The 25,318-nt window shown below is 42.6% G+C and overlaps 1 protein-coding gene across 2 annotated transcripts in view; it reads right to left on the bottom strand.

The window, feature by feature from the left end:
• The window catches only part of TMEM107 (transmembrane protein 107), a gene marked incomplete at its 5' end in the record, with an annotated part of 310,992 nt that overhangs the window by 242,040 nt on the left and 43,634 nt on the right, over positions 1-25,318 (bottom strand). For both annotated transcript variants that reach the window (XM_044077280.1, XM_044077281.1), the window contains 1 exon segment: positions 15,694-15,794. In XM_044077280.1, coding sequence (XP_043933215.1) covers positions 15,694-15,794 — 101 coding nt within the window.

The raw sequence follows: 25,318 nt of genomic DNA, 5'->3' as shown, positions 1-25,318 counted from the left end.
CTTAGGTTATGGAGAAACAAGAGAGATACCCTATACCATTATCAAAGCCATGACTCACAAGTATATGGCATAAATGGCATAGGAGTTGTTTTACAGTGGCACACACTATTAAAATTAACAAGTCAACATTTGCTGATAGGTGCCACTAAAATGAGTTATTCAGCATACACTTGTAGATAACAAAACTAGCTATGATTTGTATAAGATACCAAAACTAGTAACGATGCATATACTGGTAAATACTTTCTAAATAAATTTTTGTTCTGGATGGTTAGTACTAGAAATATGACTTGTCTGAAGCTGGACAAGTGAATTCACAAATAAATCCGACTCATGACTACTCAAAACAAAACTACTTGTAACGATGACAGGGCACAAACCCTAACTTTACCTGACACCAATAGGGAACTGTTGCGACTTGGATTTAAAATTCATGTTGTAGAGAAATTAAACCTGTCTAATTTCAAAATAAATGTCAGAAAAGTACAACTGTGTGATGCACTAACCATAATATTATGTCTATGAAGAACAGGCAGCTGGGCAATAATCCTACCTAGAGGGTTTATTCAACTATGAACTGTGGTAGGTCTGAGCCATTTTGCTTCAGTTTTACCATCTGGTACAGGCTTTTTGCTATAATAATGGAATCATGAAGGCCGATACAAGCCATCTGTATATTCTGCACTGGCAAGCATTATTTCTTCTTCTGGCCAAGGAACTCAAAGGAAAACTTCAAAGTAAACATAATAAAAATATCTGACCGCAAAGCTAACAGAACTAGACATGAAACAGAAGTTTAGTCAGCAGGAGTAATGTTCAAATAAAGATGTTTCCATTTGCAAATAATGAAATCTGATGGGGGTGAAGGGTGGGAGTTCTTGATGTTAAATGACTTGTGTCTTGCAGATCTGATATCTAAGACATACAACCTTGCAACATAAAAACTCGCCAACAACTTGTTCTGCAGAAGGCTGAGATCTTAGAAATTTGTACAAGTGTCAAACTCACAAGCAATATGAGAAAAATTTTGCAAAATCAGTTTCTCCATGGAGAATTCCCCATACCTCCACATGTAACTATTCTCACTTCAAGGTCTCTGCACTTTGGAAAAAACAGGAATCGATGATAGACAGTATAAAGCCTGTCTCACTATCTCTAGGAGGTTGCAAGACTGTAAAGTACAGTTGTGTAAGATCTTACCTTAACAGTCATTCTACTTCTTACTGTTGCAGTATTTTTTACTCTTGGGATATGCTACTGAAGACAGTCTAACAACATCAGACTAGTATACCAAAGGCTTTCCATCTTCCAGGCACTGAATGCCAGACACGTCCTACATGCAAGGTATAAGTTACATATGTGATGTACAGATGCCTAATCCTCAGAACTGAAGTGCCTAAGAACTTGAACAACCCCAGAGAAACAATAACATGCACTTCCAGGAAGGAAATCAGAAGGAGATATGGACGAAGACCTCTCGGCCAAAGCAGAGCCACAGAAAATAGGGAGCAGGAAGGAGGGACACAATATTGCAACAGTTAGAAGTAGGGCATCTACTGTTATGGTATGATCTTGTGCAACTGTACTATGTCCTCTCATCACTGTTGCATTATTCTTTACTCTTGGGAAAGTACAAAGTTCCTGGAAAATATAGGAGGAAGACAGAGAAGAGCCCTCCACAAACCCATGAAGTAAGCTTGGCAAGTCCTTCCTTGGCCCTGGAAAAGACATCCAATTTATGATGTTTGGTAAAAGTGTGAACAGAAGACCACATACATTTTCCAAGGTAGGTCTAGTATCCAGAACCCTGAAAAGAAAAATCACTAGAAGAGTCTACTGCGCTGGCAGAATGAGCACAAACAGAAGAGGAAAGCTGCTTGCCATGAAAAGATTAACAAAAAGAAATGGCCTTAGAAGTCCAGGGGGAGAAGATTTGCTTAGACTGCCAAAACAATTTCTGGTATGAAAGGAAACAAAAGGTTACTCAGATGTTCTGATGTGTTTTGTCTTACCAAGTAATATCAGAGTTGTCTATGTAAATCCAAGGTGTGTAGTACCATCTCACTAGCAGATTGTGGGGGAAGGAAGATGAATAGACTGATTCAAGGAAAAATCATTAACCACCTTGGCCATAAAAGAAAGATTGGCATGAATAGACACCCTGTCCTTGTGAAAAGCCACAAAAGGGGCAACTGCCATGAGGACATGGAGTTCAGAAACCCTCTTGGCAGAAGTAAGAGCCACTAACAATACAGTCTTAAGTACACTGCTGCATGGAAGAAAGGACAGGCTCAAAAAGGGACAGAGTCAATTTTTCAAGAACAAAGGTTAGGTCCCAAGAAGGAGGAATAGGCTTTTTTGAAAACCTTATATTAAGCATGCTTTTACAAATTATCTGACTTCAAAACTAGAAGCCAAAGATGGATTCACGGGCAGAAAACAGAATGGCTGACAAATTAACAGAAGAATATGCCAAACCAGCAGTGAACAATTCACAAAAATAGAAAAGGACTTTACGGATCCCCACAGAAAAAGTTCCAGGTCATGCTTGAGCACCAAACAGAAAAACTCTTCCATTTAGCCACACAGAATATTCTAGTAGTTTTTCTTTCTGCCCTCCCAAAGCACATCCTCAGATAACTGGTGCGTGAAAAGAATCAAAACCCCATCACCCAAAGTGTTAGCTGGAGGGTGGACAAGTGAGGGTGAAAGAGGCATCCATTGTCTTGCGTGAACTGGGAAAGTTGTCTGTTCAGAGGGAAAGCAGAGATCTCCAACGCACTAGTATCCACCGATGTGTAATGTCCAGAAATACCTCCCTGTGAAGCACCCATTCGCGATGATGTACCCTGGACCTGCTCATACATATCACTAAATTGAGCTCTGAAAAGTGTAAATCACCCAAACAAACAAGTGACGGTGGACTGAAAAACCACAAGTGTGAACAGCGAGCCTGCAGAGAAGGTAAAATGTTGTGCCCTCCTGCTTGTTAATGTACCACATGACTATGGTATTGCCTAGAAAAACCTTTTCAGGACATGTAACACAGAGGGAGTGAAAGGCCTGAAGAGCTAGGATCAAGGCTCTCATCTCTCTGATGTTGACATGGTATGACATCTGTTGATGGGACCAAAAACCCTAGATTTTCAGGTTATTGTAGGAAGCTCCCCAACCCCAATTGGAATCATCTATGTACAGCTCCTGAGTAGAGAGAGGAGCCTGAAAAGGCAGACTGGGATTTAGGGAAATCTGATGAATCCAACAGCACAGTTCAATATTGAGACAAGGTAAGAGAGGGACCAGATACTCCAGAGGGTATCTATGTTGAAGCCAAAAAGTATCAAGATACCACTGAAACTTCCTTATATGTTGTCTGGCAAAAAGAACCATGGGAAAGGTGGATGCCATGTACCCAACAGCTTGGAAAAATTACCTTACAGGAAGAACCAGAAGAAGAATATACTGGAAAATAAGCAGTCAAAAAGAGGTTCTTGGGAGGCAAGCCAGCTTTGGGATGGTCTGAAGCCTGCAACCTTGCAACACTTGGTCCTGTGAGGCAGTCAACACATACTTTTTGAGATTGAGGGTGAATCTCACACTGTGCAGTACAAACATAGTGAAGTGTAGATTTTGAAGCAGAAGCTGCTGAGAGGAGGCTTGAATCAGAAGGTTGTCCAGATAAAGGAATATTTGAATTCCCTGAAGTCTGCAGACAGCTACCACACAAGCTTGACATTTAGTAAATATCCTTGGAGCTGTAGAAAGGCAAACAGGCAAAGCAGAGAAATGATAATGAAAGGAAGAAACAGAGACATGTAAAAACTTCAACTGTTGCAAAAGAGAGTAAAATCCCATGAGTGGAGGAGCTCCCTGGTCAGCCTCAGTAAGAAGCTGAGATTCCTTACAAGATCCTCCAAAGCTAGCTATGAAAACAAAATCACCACTAAATCCAAGGACAACCACAAAGCATTCTATAGCCAAGTCAAGAATCTAGATGGCAACACCCAGAACCACTCTGAGTTACAGCACAAAGGCACGAAAATTACAGAACCAACTGATATTGCCAACATCCTGGCAGATCGGTTCAGTGCTAACTTTACCGCCCTCTCACCCCCTAAAGGGCCCATATCTATAAAAGAAGAATGCAGAGTCCCTGTAATCACAACTACGCAGGTAAAAGCTGCATTCTCTAAAGCCAAAAACACAGCATGCATGGGACTGGACAACATCCCAGGCTGCGTTTTACACGTACTTCAGAACGAACTGGCTCCCCACTTAAGCACCATGTTCAATAATAGCCTTGCATCAGGCTTTGTGCCCACTGAATGGCACACAGCAACAGTTATCCCACTCCACAAAGGGGGAGCCACCACTGATCCCGAGAACTATCGACCTATTAGCCTGATGAGCCTGGTCTGCAAGGCCATGGAACGTATCATCATGGAGCTCATAAACAAAGACATTGGTAACCTCCAAACTCTGGATCCCACCCAGTTCGGGTTTGTGAAAGGCAGATCATGCCTCCTGAACCTGATCAACTTCTTTGAGGCAGCCACCAAAGCCGTGGATGAGGGTAAGGTGGTTCATACAGCCTATCTTGACCTCGCCAAGGCTTTCGACACCATCCCCCATTCTGGAATTATAGCTAAACTCACTAAACTAGGTATAAATCCCTACATCACAAGATGGGTTGCCAACTGGCTCCCTGACAGAACCCACACTGTAAAAGTTGCAGACTCCAAATCTGACCTCAAGGCAGTGACAAGTGGAGTGCCACAGGGTTCCATCCTGGGACCTCTCCTGTTTGGTATCTACTTCTCTAAAGTACAGGCTAACACAGAAGGCCTCTGGCTGACGAAGTTCGCAGATGACTGCAAACTAGGAGCCATAGTCAAGTCCCTAAATGATGTGGACATCCTACAGAAGGGCCTCAATGAGACAGATGCCTGGTGTCAGAGCCATGGCCTCAAGCTCAATGCCAAAAAGTGCAGTGTCATCCCCTTTGGTAAAAACTCTGTACCCATGAACTACCACATTGGCAGCAATCTACTTAACACCGAATGTGTGATAAGAGACCTTGGGACCCAGGTGGACAGTAGTCTCTCCTTTGATAGTCACATTGCCACAGTAGTCAGAAAGTCCTTCTACGTGGCATACCTCATCATAAAAGGGTTCTCATCCAGGAAAAAAAAAAAAAAAAAAAAAAAAGAGGTCATTGTTCCCCTCTACTCATCACTCATTAGACCCATTATAGAGTACAACGCCCCTTTTGGAATGTACCTCACAAGATATCTGCAGCAGCTGGAAAGGCCACAGAAGTACCTCACAAAGAGGATTACTGGCCTCAAATGCCCTACACTGACCGCCTCAAAAAACTCCAGCTTTACTCCATAGCATATCACCTACTCCGAGGTGATCTCTACCCAACATATAAAGCTATGTCAAACCCAGAGATGTTGGACATGCTACACCTAAAGAAATCCCAATCCCTCCAAGCTACACGCTCTAGGGACCTAACCCTTGTCACCACAATAAATAGGGCACGCTGGAGGGATAGATTCCTGTTCCAGATACTTCCTAAACTCTGGAACAAGCTACCCATCTATGTCAAGCAAAGTTCTTCATTAGCACTCTTCAAGAAATATCTTGATGTGGGGATGGGAAATATACCAGTAAAGCTTCAGAAAGCAAAAGAGGTAAAAAGTTTCTGAACAGACATCCTGAAGGAAGGAACCATGAGAAAGGATAGTCCTAGGATGGGCCCCCACAACTCCTTCTTCCTGAGAATAAAAACCTGTTTGCTGGATCCCTGCTGAGACAAGGGAACAGGTTGGATGGTTCCCTGTTTCACCAGATCTTGCAAAACCAAAGGAAAATGAGGAAGCTGAAGAGGAAGAGGCTGAAGGGACTTTCAAGCAATAAAATAATACTGTTGGATGATGGACAGAACTCAGGTGTAGTACAGTTGTGTACACTTACCATAAATGTAGATGTTAGAGTGTATTCACTATTGCAGTCATTACATTTGGGTTATCTGCTTGCAGGTAGCCCTCAGCCGGCCTGATTATCAAAGTCTTGGGTCCTGCGTCAGTTGCCGTTTCTTCTTCCATGATGTCAGGTAGTCAGGAGTATAAAACATGCAGGCAATGACATTACATCAGTTTTCCTTGCCCCAGATGTCAGGTGCCCCTATAATGGGAAGCAATTATATACAAAGTTACACCTCCAATTATAAGCAAATACACCAGAAAGCTTAAATACAGTAAACAACAAGACAGGTATATCAAATAGACGTCAGGGGGCTGGAGGGAGGGTAACCAGGACTGCAACAGTGAATACACTCGAACATCTACATTTATGGTAAGTGTACACAACTGTACTATGTTCTTTGTGTTTCACTTATGCAGTCATTACATTTGGGTAGATTCCCAAAGCTAAGGAAGGGAAGAGGCAATTAGAGAGCATTAGGACTAGCTATTTAGGCCTTGCAAGACTGCAGTGTCAAAACCAGCTCTGGATTTAGAGAAAATAGGCAAGTGGTAATGCTTGGTGAAAGTATGAACAGAACTCCAGGTAGCAGCTTCTAGGATGTCCCTGGTAGGAACACCTCTGAGAAAGGCTGTTGAAGTAGATGCAGCTGTGGTGGAATGTGATCTTATCCCCTGTGGGGTAGGTTTTCCATGGTGCTTATAGCAGAAATGAATGCAATGGCCTACCCATTTAGAAATGGTTTGCTTTGAAATGGCCTTCCCCTCTGCGCCTGCAGCAAAGGCAACTAGCAGCTGTTCAGTTTCTGAGAGGCTTAGTCCTGTCCAAATAAAATCTAAGTTGTCTGTGCACATCCAAAGAGTGCAATATTCATTCTCCTTTCTTCTGTGGATTAGAAAAGAAGGTTGGAAAATGAATGGACTGATTAAGGGCCCCACTGGACACCACCTTGGGCATAAAGGAAGGACTGGTCCTGAGGGACACCCTTTCTGCATGGAAGATGATGAAGGGCTCCACTGCCATGAGGGCCTGTAATTCAGGCACTCTTCTTGCTGAAGTGATGGCTAGAAGGAAGGCTGTTTTCTAAGAAAGGAATTTCAACTCTGCAGTTGCAGCTGGCTCAAAGGAAGGTAGAGTGAGCTTTTCCAATACAAAGTTAAGGTCCCAGGCTGGAGTAGGGGCTCTCCTGGGTGGTCTTAATTTTTTGGCCCCTCTGAGGAATTGCTTCAGCAGTGGGTGAGAGAAGAGGGGTGGCTCCGTATTATAATGTTCTGAAATGGCAGAGGCATGAATTTTAATAGAAGAGAAGGAAAGGCCCTTGTGAAGCATCTCTGTTAAGTATTGAAGAATATGCGGTAAACTGGGCACTGTTGTGCCTATCCCCTGAATTTGGCTCCAGGAACATAATCTTTTCCACTTTTCAGCATAGGATTTTCTAGTACTAGGCATTCTTGCCTCCAGAATGACATCCAGCACTTGCTTACTGAGGGATGGTAATGCAGAGCTCAGGTAATTAGCCAGGCTACAAGGTTCAGTGTTTGAAGCTAGGGGTGCAGAATCTGGCCCTCCTACTTGGACAGCAGGGAAGGGGTCTGAGGCAGGTGCCATGGTTCCAGCAGTGACACACTGTGCAAGAGGGGGTACCAGTGTTGGTGTGGACAGTTTTGTGCAAGGAGTATTGTCCTTTGTTTGTCCTGTTTGACCTTTAGTAGAACTTTGGAGAAGAGAGAGAGAGGGGGAAAGACAAACAGAGCTTTTCCCAGGTGAAGGACAAGGCATCCACTTTCCAAGCTTGTCTGTGGGACGTCCTTGTGCAGAATTTGTCCAACTGGCAGTTCTGAGGGGAGGCAAATGGGTCCATCTCTGGGCTCCCCCATTTGTTTCTCAACATGTTGAATATCTTTAGTTCCAGTTTTCACTCGTGTGGGTCCATGAGATTTCTGCTCAAGTCATCTGCCAGTGAGTTTACCTTGCCTGGCAGGAATTGAGCCTGTAGGTGCACTTGGTAACTCAAGGCTGTGTTCCACAGAGCCATGGCTAGTCTACAGAGGGGGTATGAGTGGGTTCCCCCCTGCTTTTTTATATACCACATGACAGTGGCATTGTCTGTTTTTACCAAGAATCGTCCTGGAAGGATGTGGTCCTTGAAGGCTTTCAGAGCCTTCTGTACAGCTAACATTTCTTTTTGATTGACATGCAAGTGCATTTGACTCTGGTTCCATTTGCCCTGAATACACTGCCCTGCCAAGTGAGCCCTCCATGCATAGTCTGATGCATCCGTTTGGGTTTTGGCGGCAGGGGGCAGAGTGAATGGCAGTCCCTTGTTGAGGTAGCAGGCCTCTGCTCGCCAAAGGAATTCTGTCTTTATACAAGTGATGATAGGAATCACAGATTCCACGTCCTGAGAATGTTGACACCATAATAGGCTTTTTAGATACCATTGTAGTTTCCTCATATGCAGTCTTGCATGTGGAATTAGTAGGATGCAAGAGGCCATGAACCCCAGAGCTTGCAGTATTTTCCTTGCAGTAACTGGGTCTTTGTGGCCAGTAATTTGAAGTAGGCTGTCAGATAAACTTGTTTCTCTGGCGTGAGGTAGGCCATCTGGGAAGTTGTGTTCAAGCTTAATCCCAGGAATACAATTTGTTGGCAGGGTACTAGATGAGATTTCTTTTCATTTATGGTGTACCCCAGTGAGGTTAGCAGTTTCTTTACAAATGCCAGATGATTTAACAGTATGTCCTGGCGTTCTGCCTGAATTAGACAATTGTCCATGTATGGGTATATTTGAATATTTCTTTTCCTGCAAAATGCAATGCCTAGGCTAGGCATTTTGTGAATACCCTGCATGCAGTAGATAAGACAAAGGGCAGTGCAGAGAACTGATGGTGCATGTTGCCTTCTCTGAAGCGTAGGTATTTTCTGCAAGAATCCCTTACTGGGATGTGCAGGTGTGCTTCCTTTAAATCCAATGTTGCCAACCAGGCATTTTTGCCCAGCAATGGAAGCAGTTGATGAAGAGTTAGCATTTTGAATTTTGGAATTACCAAAAAGGTGTTTGGGATAGACAGGTCCAGGATAGGATGCCAGGAGTTGTCTTTTCTGGGTACTAGGAAAAGTCAGGAGTAAAAACCTTGTCCCCATTCTTCTGCTGGGACAGGTTGAATAGCCCTGATACTTACAAGAGAGAGAACCTGCTGTTGAGCCTCTGCCACTGATATGGGGGTAGGTCTGGCCAACCTTTTGGGGTTGGTAAGGTGTGGAAGTGGAATCTGTATCCTTGAGAAAGTATATTTAAAACCCATTTGTCTTGGGTAATGAGTTCCCAGTTTTTTGCATGCAGGGCGATCTTTCCTCCCTAAAGGTGCTGTCAGTTGAGCAATGCTTGGAAGATTTAAGGTTAAGTCATTGTGACAGTGGGTGTCTTACTACTTCCAGCTTTGGAAATGGGAGCCCCCCACTGCTTAGGCCTCTGAGTACCTTGAGACTGTGGCCTAAGTGGTCTGCTGTTCTTGGATTTGGACTGAGAAGGCCTGAAAGAGACAGGAAAGGACCAATTCTTAGAAGGCTAATGCCTACTAAATCTGGGAGGCTGTACTTGCAGGAAATCTTTTAACAGTTTTCATAGATTTAGCTTTTTCCTCCATCTTTTTAAGAACAACTTCTGCTTTGTTGCCAAACAGGCAGTCATGGTTTAAGGAAGCATCCAGTAATTTGGCTTTAACATGATCTGGCAGAGTTTGCTCATTAAGCCAAGCATGCCTTCTAAGAACAGACCCAGTAACAGCAGCCCTACAAGATGCCTCTAAGGAGTCAAAACTACATTGCAAAGTATGCTTACCAACTTGTTCAGCAGAATGCATTACATCCTAGAATTCTTTATTTTCAGCACAGTCAGGAATCAACATCAATTTCTGTTTAAGTAATCCAATAATATGCTGCTGATAATTTAACATATTAAACTGGCAGTTTAAGGCCCTAATGGCCAAAGTAGCAGAAGTGTATACCTTTTTACCCCATCTGTCCAGGGCCCTGGAATCTCTATCAGAGGGGGTAGGATTATTGGCAGTAGTAGCCTTAATGCCTTTGGGTCCTGTGAAATGGTCTCTGGGTCCACAGTAGGATTCTTAAAGAACTTGTGAGAATCAGGTACTCGGTCAGGTTTCCTGGGAGCCAGAGGTAAGGTGTCTGGGGCCAGGCTAGATTCCAAGAAGGCATCATCTACAATGTCCAGTACAGGAGGGATAGCTAAAGGCATGTGTTGGGGCAGGAGTAAGAATTCCCTAAGCCTCTTTTTGGAGTCAGAGTAATCCTGGCTTTCCCAGTGGAAATGCTCCCCAAGAGTGTGCAAAGTTTCACCAAGAGAGACATCTTCTGGAGGGAAAGCAGAGGGAATGGAGTCCTCTGCATCAGAATCCTCATAGGTAGACAAGGGCAAATCCTGGTCATCAGAAGAAACAGAAATTTCAGAATCCTGATCAGAAGAAAAATCAGTTCTAGGTCTCACAGGGAGAAGGGTGGCTTCCCCTAATTCGAGTAATAAGGTCTTCAGCCATTCTTATCATTTGTTTTTTAGGCATATGGGCCTGACCATGCGGTTTGGACGTCAGTTTTCTAGGCATGGATAGAGTCTTAGGCCTTGAAGAAGAAGATTGCGTCGGCTTGATATGCAAGTCAGTAGGCCTGATTACACCCTCAGATGCCGGTGCCCACACAGCAGCTCCTGACCCATCCAAGGTAGAGACATCCACAGGTTCCACAGTCGAAGAAGCATCTCGCGGCATACCAGACTCCGAATGGGTCTCAGTAGAGGCCTGCGAACCTGAAGTAGTGGGTATCAGGGGCTGCAAAAGTGCCCGAGTAACGGCGAGCTGGCAACTAGCTTAATGGAAAGCATTGTCGGCAGCTTTGGACCTATGTGGTCTGTCTCTGTCTTTATCTTGACGTTTTTTCAGTATGTCGGTAGTCGGATGGCTTACCGAAGCCATTTCTGGATAACTGAACAGAGTACCGAAATAGTTAGATGCAAAAATGAACCACAGACGAACAGTACAAGAATTGAATAAGGGACAAAACCGACAGCAAGGGATGTCGTGGTCTGGGCCTAAGCAAGGAATGCAGTACAAATGAAAATCTTTATGAGGCATCTGCTTTCCACAAGAAATACAATTGTTAACTTTTACTGACATCGGTTTAGAGCAAGAAAAAGGATCCCCAATGGGGTACTTGGCTTTTTTTAAAGACTCTGTTTCTGAAACTCAAAAACGAAAATTTCAGGAGTTGGCCTACTGGCACTTGCAAACTGCTTCTGCTTTGGGCACCGCACAGCAAGAAAGACTGATGTAATGGCATCGGCTGCATGTTTTATACCCCTGACTACCTGACGTCATGGAAGAAGAGACAGCAATTGACGCAGGACCCAAGACTTTAAAAATCAGGCCGGCTGAGGGCTACCTGCAAGCAGATAACCCAAATGTAATGACTGCAACAGTGAAATACGAAGAACATCTGTAGTTATTTGTTGGCAAACAGTAAAGGAAAGGAAAGGGTTAGCCTGAGGGGACAGAGGAATCTGGCCAGGGAGGGGTAGGCTGGATGCCAAATAGATGCAGATTTGTCAGGAAAAGAACAGATAATAATCCGTACTCATGATGACTACCGCCCCTCCCTTATCAGCTGGTAATATTGCAATATTTGTATTATCCTTCTTATTATCTGGGGGAGGGAAATGGACAGATTTCCAACCCTCGACATTATATGTGTATGCCTATTGACCCCCACACTTAATTTCAAAAGGGAAATTGACTCTTTCCTAAATAAGGCTGTCGATGTAAGTATTACTTTGGATTCTGTGAGACTACATTTGACTGTTTCAGATCCACAGAAACAGATACTATACATATTACCAAAAATACACAAATCCTTGACAAAACCCCTGGGTAGACCAACAGTTTCCAGTAGAAGTTCTTTGACTGAGCCTCCTTCTGTATTTCTGACCCAATACCTGAACCCCCTACTAAATTTGATTTGTGCTAGATTACAGGATACAACACAATTTCTTAAGATATTACCAGATACCCAATTGGAGCCAGATTGGCTTCTATGTACCCCTGACGTAAAGGTTTTATACACCAACAGTCTCCACTGGGCTGGGCTCCAGGCCTTACATTATTAGTTGGATCGAGCCAATCTGTATCCAGACGGTTTTAATACATTATTAACATGTATGGCAGGGCATGTACTCAGCAAGAATGCGTTTTACTTCCGGGGTGAATGTTTCTGGCAAACACAGGGTACTGCAATGGGTGCATCTTTTGCACCCATTTATGCGGACCTGTTCATGGCATATCTTGAACAACAGCTGATATATGACCCTACTCACAATATTTATATGAACAAACTGGATATTTGGAGGAGGTATTTGGATGATTGCTGGTTGGTGTGGCGAGCTGATAGGCAATACCTATTGGAATTCGTTCAGCATTTGAACGATAATAAATGGGGAATAGAGTTTACACTAAATTCAGATTACCATCAAATCAATTTTCTTGATGTGACAGTTATCAGAAATTCTGATAACACGCTCAAACCTCAGGTGTATCGCAAGTACCTCCAGTATAATAACTTGCTTTTTGCCACCAGCATTCATCCAAGCCGTACCATTCGTAACATCCTCAAGTCCCAGTTCTTATGTATAAAAAGAATCTGTTCCACAACGGATGATTACACTACATCACAAAAAGATCTTATTAACAAATTTAGAGTTAAGAGGGTATAAACAACAGGATATCATAGCTGCCAGTAACTGGGCCTCAGATTTGGACAGGATGCAATTATTGGAATACAAGGAAAAAACACAGAGGGTGAAATCTGATATTAGATTTGTATCCACTTATGGGCGGAATATCAATCAGATTCGGAAGGTAATTAATAAACATTGGAATATACTTTTGGCTGAAGAGTTGCATCATGTCCTTGGTCCCAACTGTCAGTTTTCATATAAAAGGGGAAAATTATTGGGATCCTATTTTTCCCATTTCAAACATAATAGCACAGGGGGTGCAGTACATCATCAAATTACTATTACTGGGGATAGATTGCTGGGCACCTTTCCCTGTGGCCATTGTTCCTCGTGTCAGTATATATTTAAGTCCAAACAATTCACTAGTAAGAATACCAGTCAGCTTTTTGATACCAGATTTTTTGGGAACTGTGGAATGGACTGGGTAATATACTTTGAGACATGCAACTGTTCGGCCTTCTACATAGGGCAGACATCACGTCTTCATATGTCTGAGCATCAGAGTGATGTATGTAACAAAAGGTTGACGAACGCACTATATAGACATTTTACTGTTCATGGTACTGCCCAGTTTTACTTTATGACTACAGATAGAATTCATGGCAATAGAAGTACAGACAGGGTTGGCATTCTATTCTAAATAGAAAAGAGAAATATTGGATTATAAAACTGGGGGGGGGGGGGCTCAATGATCACTTATGAAATTTATAAAAACTATACAATTTGTGATTTATAGTTTACAAGATGTTGACATTCATTATTAGCCGTTTACTTTTTAGGTAAATGTTAACAATTGCTATAGGAAATTACATAATATGCGAGGCTGACTTTTCATTGGAGGGTTTTTGTACTATTTAAATGGCATGATTATATATGTTTTTTGTCATATATTCCACTGAGGAAGGCAGGTTTGTCGAAACTGGTTTGAGACTAATAAAGATTTCACATTATTTTTGTTTTGTTGTGCTTACTACCTCTTGGTGTTGGCCGTTTGTGTATTGGTATAGGAGTTACCATTGTGCAGTAGCTCAGAGCACATCTGGGTATTGCAGTGTAGATTCTTTACATAACTATATAAGGCCTGGTGGTTGTCTTTACTATCTGCTGCAATTCCGTTTTCATAGCTAGCTTTAGAGGATTTGCTGAGGCATCTCAACTTTTTGTTAAGGTTGATAAGGGAGTTTTTCCAGTCTTGGGACTTCACCTTATTCTGCATCAGTTTCCTCCTCCTGTTGTAAAGTTTATGGCAGGGGACCACCAGATTGGCTTCCTTTTTTTGGAGGAGAGCATCTTGGTTCTACTGGATATGGAGAGATCCATGCATTTGTGCATGTGTTCGTACAGTGCACTGGTGTATGATTCGGCGGTCATGCAACTACTCTCCATTTGCATGGGTGCCATGAAGTTAGCCACCTGTTTTTAGGAGCCCAAAGTTAGCTTTGGAGAGGTTTTTCATTGTGGTTATGTTTGCGGGGGTGGGGTGGGAAGGATGTGGATTTCCAAGGTGATTAGTTTGTGGTCTGATCTAACCAGGGAGGAGTTGACTATTGGTGCAGCGCAACGGTCGCCCATGCTGGTAATAAACAGGTCAAGGATGTTGCTACCTCTAGTGGGGGGTAAGAATGAGCTGGTCCAGGGCATTGGAATTAATGAATTCCAGGAAACATTAGGCAAGTGGATTGGTACACGAGTAGTTTTCCCAGTTAATTGAGGGGTAGTTGGAAGTTGCCCAGTATGAGAGTGTTAGGTTGGACCCTAATATTCTCCAGGGTGCTTACCAATGTGGAGTGAGTCTTGGGACATGGCTGGGGACCTATAGCAGGCTACGACCTGAATCGCTGTCTTACCCAATTGTTAGCTGCACCTGAAGTATTTCAGATTTGTTGTGTTGGGCTACCCGTCTGGAGGTATGTGCATCCTTTATGAATATGGAAAATGGGTAAGTAAACTGGTCCTTCCTTTTCACCCATGACCCAGACATATATGGACAATTCTGTGAAGTCAGCATGTTTTGGGGAGGCTGGAAAAGCAAAAACACTGTACCTGCAAAAAACACACACAAGGATGACATGTAAAACTTCAAACAATGACTGGAGGTTAGACTAACCACAAGCAATGGAGGCAGTGATCTTCCCACTAAGCTATCAGGATGTCTCTCTCTACTAAAATAAATAAAAGGAATGTCTCGCTGCTACTAGAAATACAATGACAGTCCAGTGATCATTTTTTTCTCCCTCACAGATGACCATCAGAGCTGCAGCTCCTATTCTCGTTCAGAGCTGCAGCTCCTCTCCTCGTTCAGATGGTCTACCAGACCCACCTTAGCCTCTCTGAGCTAAATTGGACCCACAACTGGAGTAGATGAGGAGATCAGGAATGCTGATGCATTACCATAGTGCTGCCGGGGAGTATACCATAACTCTCTCACCTTTGCAGTAGCCTTGCCAGCTCCATGATCACTGCCCACGAGAAGTGTCTGAATGCTTCCATGCATGTTCAACCTCTCAACTACTTGCCTCACCGCTTATGCAGCACAGAGTTTGCCAGGCTTGTATGCTTGTTACCGAGGCAAGTTTAGGCTGCCTTCCCTATCCCCCACGATCAAAGAGCCAAAATCAGCTGCTCACTCCCATCTTCCCACTGTGGCCTTGCCAGCACACATGCCACTAAACGAACATGGGTCATATGGAGCACCGTAAGGGCTTTTATCCCTCTCTAACATGGAGCCACTTAAGCCAATGATACATTGACAAAATTAATACTTGTCCAGGACATTTAATATTAGCACAGCCAAAGATAAAACAGTACTAACATTTATGCAGGATTACTGTGTCAAAGACAGATGTATAAATGTTTGTTATCTATTTCTGTTTTAAGTTCCAGCAATGACACAAAAAGGATACATATTAAGCTTTGAGCGTTGTTAAACATTGAAACTCCTGAGAAGAACCCGCAGAGTTCAATCACAAACATACCAAGCGTCACTGACAGTGCAACAATCATCCTACAAAAGACAAAAGGTTTGTTAGAAAAGCTCAAAAACAGGTTTTGACAAAGTTTCATCTCTTCTGTGCTAGCACTTTTCTGATTAGCTGACAATCTACTGTATTCTATTTCCTTTCAGTCTGACAATTTTCACAACTACACCTTGGATGATGTCTGACGCTGTGCATTGCTGCCAGTCCTGCATGCCTGAAAATAAATACTTAACTTTCACTTGTAAATGAACTGGACCACACCTGCCCTTTTACATTTCAATCCAGTTACACAAACATAAATAACAGTCAGATACATGGGAATAAGGCAATAAACAAGGAGAGAACTACACTGTGCAAGTTAATGCATACCTAATAACTATGTTTCTGTTTAAGGTTACACACCAACTCATCAAACCTACGTGTGGATAGGAAAACGATGCTTTGTAAATACCCAAGGACCATGTACTAACTGTAAACTGTATTATTAAGCATGCTTGCAAGTGGTTTATGGGTTGGTGGGCATGTGGCTTTAGTGACAAAATTTAATGCTGTGGTCACAGTTTCATAGGAATGTACTGCATTGTGTGAGACGGCTTGGGACTTTTCTGGGATGTTCCCCCTTTTTTCCACTGTGCAGCGACAATGGCATTGGTGTATATAGCTTGGGTAAGATACTGGGAGTGGGGGGCAGTGTGGCATATCTCCTACAAGAAAGGATTAATTTGTGTTTTTATGGTGTTTCCAACTCACTGGTTTTGATATTTATTTTTTGAAAACTGGTGAGCTGAACAAATAAGCTTTGATTGCTTATAGAGGAACCTTAGAGACTTCTAAAAATAAGCAACCTTCTCACATTCTAAGCAAACACTGATTTCTCACTCTGTATGGGCCTTGGACATGCACTGGGGTTATAATTTATGATTACATATGGGAAGATGGGCATATGGTGTCAACATGTTATAGAATTTTTTTTTGTTATATCCGAGAAAAAATTGAGAAAAAAAGACATATATGGTTTGCATTGTTTGAGTTATTTAGAGTTCCTCTACCCTTTTCCAACACTCCTCCTCCCATCACATAGTCACAACATGTAACCCAAACTGGGATCCAAAATCAGTGACATAAAGAATGTACTGAGTACAATAAACATTAAATTTTCTACAAGGGACTTAGAACATGGTCGGCTCTGCGACGCACAGAGATGAAAGCCCTGACTGATTTTCTGTTTTAAACATTTTTTGCTTGTCTCGCTGCTATTTTTCTGCTGTGTTAGAATACTCTCTAGTATTTCCTGATGAAATTAGGGTAGGTAGTAGCTGTAGCATAGTCCAAATGCAGGCCTGCTGCTTCTGGAACTGTTTGTAGTGGTTTGTTTGTTCCAAGCTCATTTTCCAGGTCTTCTTGGATTTCAAGGAGCCTGTCTGCACTTTTGTGAGAGAATTGTGTTTGATTGGCACCTGACTGGTAAAGAGAAGCCAGGTGTCATTGGTCCTTTTGAATTTTGCTACAGTTTTTTTTTCAAGTTTTAGCTTCTGGTATTTAGGCCCTGCATCTGAGTAGATTTCTGCTTGGTTGCACATTGCAAATTACCTCGCACTTGTGCACCAAAGCCAGACAGTTAAATTCAACAAATTTTCTTTTAAAACCCAGGCAGAAATATACATTCACCAAGCTCCTCAGTGATCATTTCTGAAAAGCCAGGTCTAGTGACAACAGTCTTCAACCTAGCATTATGGACATGGACTACCATTGTTTCTCCTGCCAACCCTATTTACTTGGGTCTCTTGAGGCAGTGTAGCAATTGCATCATACACAAACAACCCTCTACTAACAGTCTAGTACAGAGTGTAAGAGATGTATTTACACCATGAATCTAGAATCCATGCTCTCTCTCACTCAAAACAGTAGAAGTTGAAAGCTGTCAACTCACCCACCACTACATATTCACATAGTGCCACTACTCATACACATAATACACATCAAACATGTAAATCCACATAAGCAGAGGTTCTCTTGAAAAACTTACCAAATCACCAGAGACCTCCAAAACACAAGTCTGCTACAGCTAAGTCTCCACAACACCCATGAGACATAGCACCACCAGTGTCTCACACACCAAGCCTGTAAGGCTCAACACTCAAAAAAACTGTTTTCTTGTCACTGGACATTCAACAGCGAGACACACGGATGTCCCACTTGCCAGGTTGGACAAGGAGAAAGTCATGGTCAGCTGCCTGTCGGCACCTGGAGTCACCAAATCACGCATGCACTCACATCTCTCAGCAACAAATACAGTTATGACTACATCATAGTTCTCATTAGAGTGAATGACCGGAGACATACCTCACTGGACCTCTTGAGTATGTGCCTCATTAGTTAAAATTAACCACAAATCAGTCACCTTCAAACTAACACCAGAACTTACAAAGGGTGAAATCAGACTAAATAACTTCACCAAGGCAAAGTATACAGTCCTAGGTGAAGGTATAAATGCACTCCAAGCCCCACCCCAAGCTGAAAGTAGTAACTATGCCACAACTTCCACTAAAGCCCTATACAATCACTTGCATAAGTGTATAAACTCAGTTGTACCAGACAGAATCAAAGCCAGAGCCCCAAGTAAAATCAAGCTGCCATAGTGGACTTCTAGCATCAACAAACTCTACAATTAATGCAAAAAGTTGCTGTCCAAATAAACAAAGACAAGGACCCAACAATGGAAAAGCACCCTCCTCAGCCTTAACAGGCAAATAAGACAACTTGCCAAATCCTCCAAGAGCTGAGAGAAACCTAGCAAGTACTGCCAACGATAACCATAAGGCCTTTTCCAGCTATATATGCAACCTAAAGGGTAGGACTAAGGTGGCCAACAGTATCACACACACTGACCCAAAAGAGATAGCGAACCTGCTAGCAGATAGTTTGGCAAAAATTTCACTTCCTTATCTCCTCCTAACTTACAACAAACCCTCCCTCACCCCCCCCCCACACTTTACATATCTAAATATCAGGTCCTCAAAGCCATGTCCAAGGCAAAGAGCATGGCCTCTATGGGACCAGATGACATCCCAGGCTGTCATCTAAACAGGCTAAAACATGAACTAGCATCACCACTAAGTACCCTTTTCAATCATAGCCTAACCACAGGCTTTGTTTCTGCAGAATGGAGAATAGCTACAGTTATTCCCCTCCACAAAGGTGGCCTAGCAACAGACACGGGGAATTACAGACCCATAAGCCTGACCAGCCTCATTTGTAAGGCCATGGAACGCATCATTACAGACCTCATAAATAAACACCTAGGTGACCTCCAAACCCTGGATCCTACCCAATTCAGCCTAGTGAAGGGCAGATCCTGCCTGTTAGATCTGGTGAATTTCTTTGAAAGTGTGACCAAGGCCATTGATGAGGGCAAATCTGGGCACACAACATACCTCGACTTGGCAAAGGTTTTCAACACAATTCCACATTCAGGCATTACCGATAAACTTAGCAAACTGAATGTAAAATCGCTTTGTTTTAAGATGGGTTGCCAAATGGCCCACAAACTGGACATCCACTATCAAAGTGGGTGACTCTACATCAACCAGCAGACCTGTTACCAGTGAGGTGCCACAGGGTTCAGTGCTTGGCCCCCTAGTGTATACTTCTCAGAAGTTCAGGTCAAAATTAAAGGGTTGTGCCTGACCAAATTTGCAGACGACTGGAAACTAGGTGCAATCATTGAATGCCCAAATGATGTCAGTATACTACAGGATAGTCTCACACATGCCAATGCCTGGTTTAATAGTCACAGTCTCAAACTGAATGCAAAGAAATGCATCATTATTCCCTTCGGCACAATGTCCCTTCACACTACCAAATCAATAACAACACCCTAAGTACCCATTAAGTGGTAAGGAACCTGGGATCATAGGTTGACAGCAACCTTAACTTCGACCACCACGTGTCTACCAAGGTAAGGAAAGCTTGCATGTGGTTATTCACACAGGTTGTCTCCTTTTCTTATCTTCCCAAGAAATGAACAACTGATCGGAAGTTCTGATTTTTGTTCTATCAGGATAATAAAGTTGTATGTGGATATCCAAAGTATGAAGTACCCTTTTTCCCACATTTTTGAGTTCAGTGAAGAACACAGGAGAGAGGGATAGTTGGCTTAAAGTAAACTCTGATACCACTTGAGACATAAAAGGATTGCTTCTCAATGAAACCCTGTCTCTGTGGAAAACGAGACAAGATTGACCAACCATAACAGCCTACAACTCAGATACTCTCCTTGGAAAGGTCAAAGCAGTCAGTAAAACTGTTTTCTATATTAAGAACCTAAAGTCAGCCAGATGAGGTGGTTTGTCTGAAGCAGAAGCTACTGGTTTTCTCGGAATTCTCTTAAGCAAAATCCCGACACGAGAAAGGCTAGAAAGAAGGGGATCCCATGGGCAGACGTGCTGAAATGGCAAACAAATGAACCTTGATAGGAGTAATACAGGCCACAGAAAAGGAACTTGCACAAATATTGTAAAACCAGAGAACAATTGGAAGCAGTGTCTCCTTTGCCTTAACAAGCAAATAAGAGCACTAGTGACATCCTCCTAAGTGAATGTTAATTCTAAATTGGCCACATCTACTAGAGACAATGATATGGTGGTCTTTACATATGTCCGCAACCTCAAAGGAAGCACCCACATTTGTTCAGAACTGGTGGTAAAAGACACCACATATACAAATACCACAGATATAGCAAACGTGCTGGCTGACAGATTCAGCGAAAACTTCACCCCTCTGTCCCCCATCAGTACATCCCCAATACCTGTCCCCTTCCCCTTATATCTAGGGACAGGTCATCACTGCTCTCTCAAAGGCAAAACAATACAGCCTCCATGGGACCAGATAACATGCCAGGCTGCATTCTATGTGAACTCAGGCTGGAACTTGCAGCACCATGAGGCACCCTATTCACCCAAATCCTGAGTACCGGCTTCATCCCAGTTGAGTGGAGGACAGCCACCATCCCTTTACACAAAGGTGGAGCGTTCACCGATCTGGGAAATTATAGACCCATCAGCCTAAATAGCCTGATCTGAAAGACCATGGAATGGATCATCACAGACTTCATTAGCAAGGACACTGGCAACCTCTAAACACTCAATCCCATACAGTTTGGCTTCATCAATGGGAGATCATGCATGCTAAATCCAGTCGACTTTTTTGAGACAGTCACCAAAGCCATGGACAAGGGGAAAACTGTGCACACCGCCTACCTTGACCTGGCCAAAGCCTTTGACACTATTCCCCACTTGGGCATAACAGATAAACTCTCTCAACTAGGCATCAATCTGTATGTTACAAGATGGGTAGCAAACTGGCTCACTTATAGAACCCACCTAATCAAAACAGGGGATGCCACCTCAAGCAATAGACCCAAAACAAGTGGTGTACTCCAAGGTTTGGTCTTGGGGCCTCTGTTATTTGGGATATACTTTTCTGTGGTATAGGCCAAAACTAGTGGGCTATGGCTCACCAAGTCTGCAGGTGACTGCAAGCTGGGTGCTGTCATCAATTCCCCTAGTGATGTGAACATCCTCCAAGAGGGTCTCACTCAGACAAATGACTGCTGCCAGAAACATAGCCTCAAGCTGAATACCAAAAATGCATCATTATCCCCTTTGAAGAGAGTGATGTCCCCACAAATTATCACATTAATAACAATGTCCTAAGCATGCAATCAGTTGTGAGGAGGGATTTGGGCACCAAGGTTGATAGCAACCTGACTTTTGACCACCATGTTGCTTCCGCTGTACAGAAAGCCTCCTACTTCGCCCATATCATAAAGTAAGGGTATCTCATCCAGGGACAAGGACGTCATAACATCCCTGTAGTCTTCCCTTAGAAGGCCCATTATTGAGTACAAATTCCCCTTTCAGCATGTACCTTACAAAGCACATGCAGCAGCTGGAGACACTACAGAGGTTCCTCATCAGGAGAATTCAGGGCCTCAAACATCTATCATACACAAGCTAAAAAGTCCTATCCCTCTACTCAGTTTCATACAGACTCCTCAGAAATGACCTCTGTCTGGCATACAAGGTGATCATGGACTCCACCTTGATGTGACTGCTGCATATCCGCAAGTCAAGCTCCACGTGAGTAACTCACATGCGCGGCCTCAACCTGGTCTGTGACATCACAACAGGACTTGTTGGCAGGACAGAACTGTGTCCCAGAGACTCCCCCATCTATGGAATAGACTCCCTCTCCACATCAAGCAGAGTACCTCTTTACCCCTCTTTAAGCGCAACCTGGATAACTGGAAGGTAAACAGATAATATACCCCTGAGATTCCACCTGTGTCCCTGTTGGACAGGGGCATCGGGTGCTTACTTGTCTAAACATGGGCTAAACTCTTGGCTAGGCTTATAAGGGCATCAGGGACAACAGCCTAATATCCTCCTAAGATCCTTTGATCCTATGAAACACTAGCCCTGAATAGGTGCTAGTTATGTTATTGGCACCATCTAGAAAATATTTTCCATTTGCTGATATTTATTTTTTAGTACCAGGCTATATTGTTATCCATTAGTACCTGCTGCACATCCTCAGTAAATAGACACCCAAATGGTACTAGCAGCCTATCATCCAGGCAGTCAGTTGAAATTGTTTGGGGTCAGGGTACATCAAACATCCCTGCTCTTGTGTGAGTAAATCTAGTCAACCTCTTGTGTGAGCAAATCTAGTCTCTGAGAAAGCTTGTGTTAATTGTCCCTGGCCAATTCTGTCCATGAAAACAAAGGCATTTGTCTTCCAAGCCTCCTTGCATGAAGTCCTGGAGCAGAATTGTGCCAGCCGACTATTCAGAGATGACACAAAATGGTCATCTTGTGGAACTCTCACAGATGGTTCAAATCTTGGAATAGCTCCTGATGCAGTTTCCATTCTTGAGAGTCTGCATTGTCCTACTCAGCTTGTCTGCCACATAATTTTGCTCTGACAGAATATAAGAAGCCTGTAGTGTGAGATTGTGCAATAAAGCTATATCCCATGCTAACATGCATAAGAGTAAGCTCTGGTTCCCTTTGCTTATTTATGCACAACATCACTGTGGCATTGTCTAATATTGTGAATACCACTGGTGCAACAGAAAGTCCAAAGGGTAAAACAGAGAACCAATACTGTAAACTAGATACAAACAAATCTTAAGATATGGCAATAGGAATGTGATAAGAGTCCTTTAGATCCACAGTTAACATGAAAGTCAATATGAAGAACAATCCAACAACCATGGTAAAAACCATATACTTTAATAAAACAAAACAAAGCAAGACAGAAATAAGCACTTTTGAGTTAAAAACTCTTCATCAGATCTGTTAAAAACACATCATCTATTTAAATGTAATCATAGTCAATCAAAAACAATCACCGGATTCTTGGATGATGATGTACTAATACTGATTGGTCCACATTGTTTTATCTGACCAATACTATTCCATTCGTGCTATTCTTTTATCTGACCAATACTACTCCATTCGTGCTATTCTTTTAATTGACTGTCAAGGAGTATGGATTGTTGCGGACTGGTTTATAATACATCACTTGACTAAATGAGCAGCTGAATAAAGAAGGTTTTTTTAATGAATATAAGGGGAATAAGGTTTTTAATAAATATAAGGTGATTCTTGTTACCGATTGCTTATGCTTACATTTACATAGATGCTGACAATGTGTTTTTAACAGATCTGCAATCACCCCCAGTAATGTCTGTTTTGACTGAAATTCCCATTAAGAAAAGGAAGTAACTGCTCCTTTTCTTGCCTGAACAATCCAAAGCTGAAGAAAATGCATTAATAAATTCCCTGGCAGATCCCAGCAAGTCTGCACTGCCCACAGAAATAGGAGTATGAGAGAAAGTGTCCTTAGTGAGAAAACGGACAAGCTGACTCGTATTGGGCAGACTTGTCCCTGCTTTCACCTGTCCTTCATGGAAAAGTGAAGACTCTTCACCTGCTCACCTTCTCTAACAATGACAAAAGTGTCTCTCCCTTGCCCATTACAGGTACCCCTACAGCCACACATGATGTGGATATTGCCCAGTCTTTGGTGGCTGCAAAAGCTACATCAAGAGGATTGGGGAGGGTAGTCTGAGGAACAACATGCAGATACTGCACAGCCCATTGGTCAGGAACTAATGCAAAACAGGATCCTGACAGACACTGAGGGCTGCTTTAGAACATTCGCCTTTTGGCATGCAGTAGAAGGTACTACACACCAAGGTGACAGAAGGGTGCTCCATCGAAAGTGGGGAATGGAGCCTGAATGAGTCTGTAAAATGGAAAGCAGATAACGAGTGGTTCTGAGGCAAGTAAACCACAGGCAACACCTCTAGAAACACAGTATCCTGCCCAAACACACAAAAGTTCACAAAGTAAAATTTCAGTCAAAAATAAACTTTTCCTGACTTCCAGGATGGCTGCACACTGATCAACAACTTAATTTTAGCTCTCCCAGTGTGAAAAATTAAATTAAGAAATAAGAGCTAGTAATTCTACCAGCTTGAGTAAAATTCATTTACTAGCTAGAAAGTACAATGTGTGGATGCCAGCAAAAAATAAATTTAGGGAACCTGACAAAAATCAACTGACTGGGAAGAATCCTACAGTTGTTCAGCAAAAACGGTTCAAGCTTCAACTTTGGTACGAGAGATGGTTTCCAGTAATTAAGAAAAAATAATCAAATGTACTCGGAGCTGATTAAAATAAAACACTGAAGGTGTTTAAATCAACTTAAATAACAAAAGGCTGGAAACAGAAGAAACTTTAACTAGCTATTCAGATAAACTGATAATACTGCAAAAATCAGAGGCTGAAATGAAGAAGGCTGGCTGAGTATGAGACTTCTCAAGAAAAGCTGTTGCAACAAATGGTAAAGTTAGAGGACAGAGCATGATGTACTACAGAAACTGGAAGGAACAGATTGTATTAATTTTATGAAAGCACAAATAAACAAATGAACTGGTATTTCACAGCAGGACTTGTTAACTGAAATAGCGTATCAAGTGTGTGCTCCAGACCTGGCCATAAGAAAGCAGCAAAGACCTGTATTAGTAAGGATGCAATCATACCAGCAGAAAGAGCTGATCCTGACAAAACTGTGCAGGAAGGGAACACTATTAAAAATTGTAGACAGCAGAGTTTTTGCGAAAAATGGTTACTCACTGTACAGCAGGCAGAAGAGAAGAAAATTTATCCCAGGAAATGTTGATAAGGAAGGTGTGAGAGTCCAGCTGCTGTATCCGGAAAAAAATGTTTAGAGCATCAAAAATATGTTTTGATGCAGAAGCTAAGGGGGAAATACAAAAGTATATCCAGAGACTTTGCCAGTGAGACCTTTCACAGGGTTCCAAAGGAAAATACATGTGAGATAAGAAAAGCACAAGAGTTGACTAGAAGAACAGGGAGTACACCTTGGACTTGAATCAGAGCCTGGTGTTAGGAGATGGAGGTTATCAGGAAGAAGAAGACCAGCAACACTGTAATTATTAAAAAAATGTGAGATTATA

The sequence above is a fragment of the Protopterus annectens genome, chromosome 7.part0, assembly GCF_019279795.1.
Source record: "Protopterus annectens isolate FY-2018-M chromosome 7.part0, PAN1.0, whole genome shotgun sequence".
Taxonomy (NCBI): domain Eukaryota; kingdom Metazoa; phylum Chordata; order Ceratodontiformes; family Protopteridae; genus Protopterus; species Protopterus annectens.
This window is presented reverse-complemented; position numbering and strand designations above follow the sequence as displayed.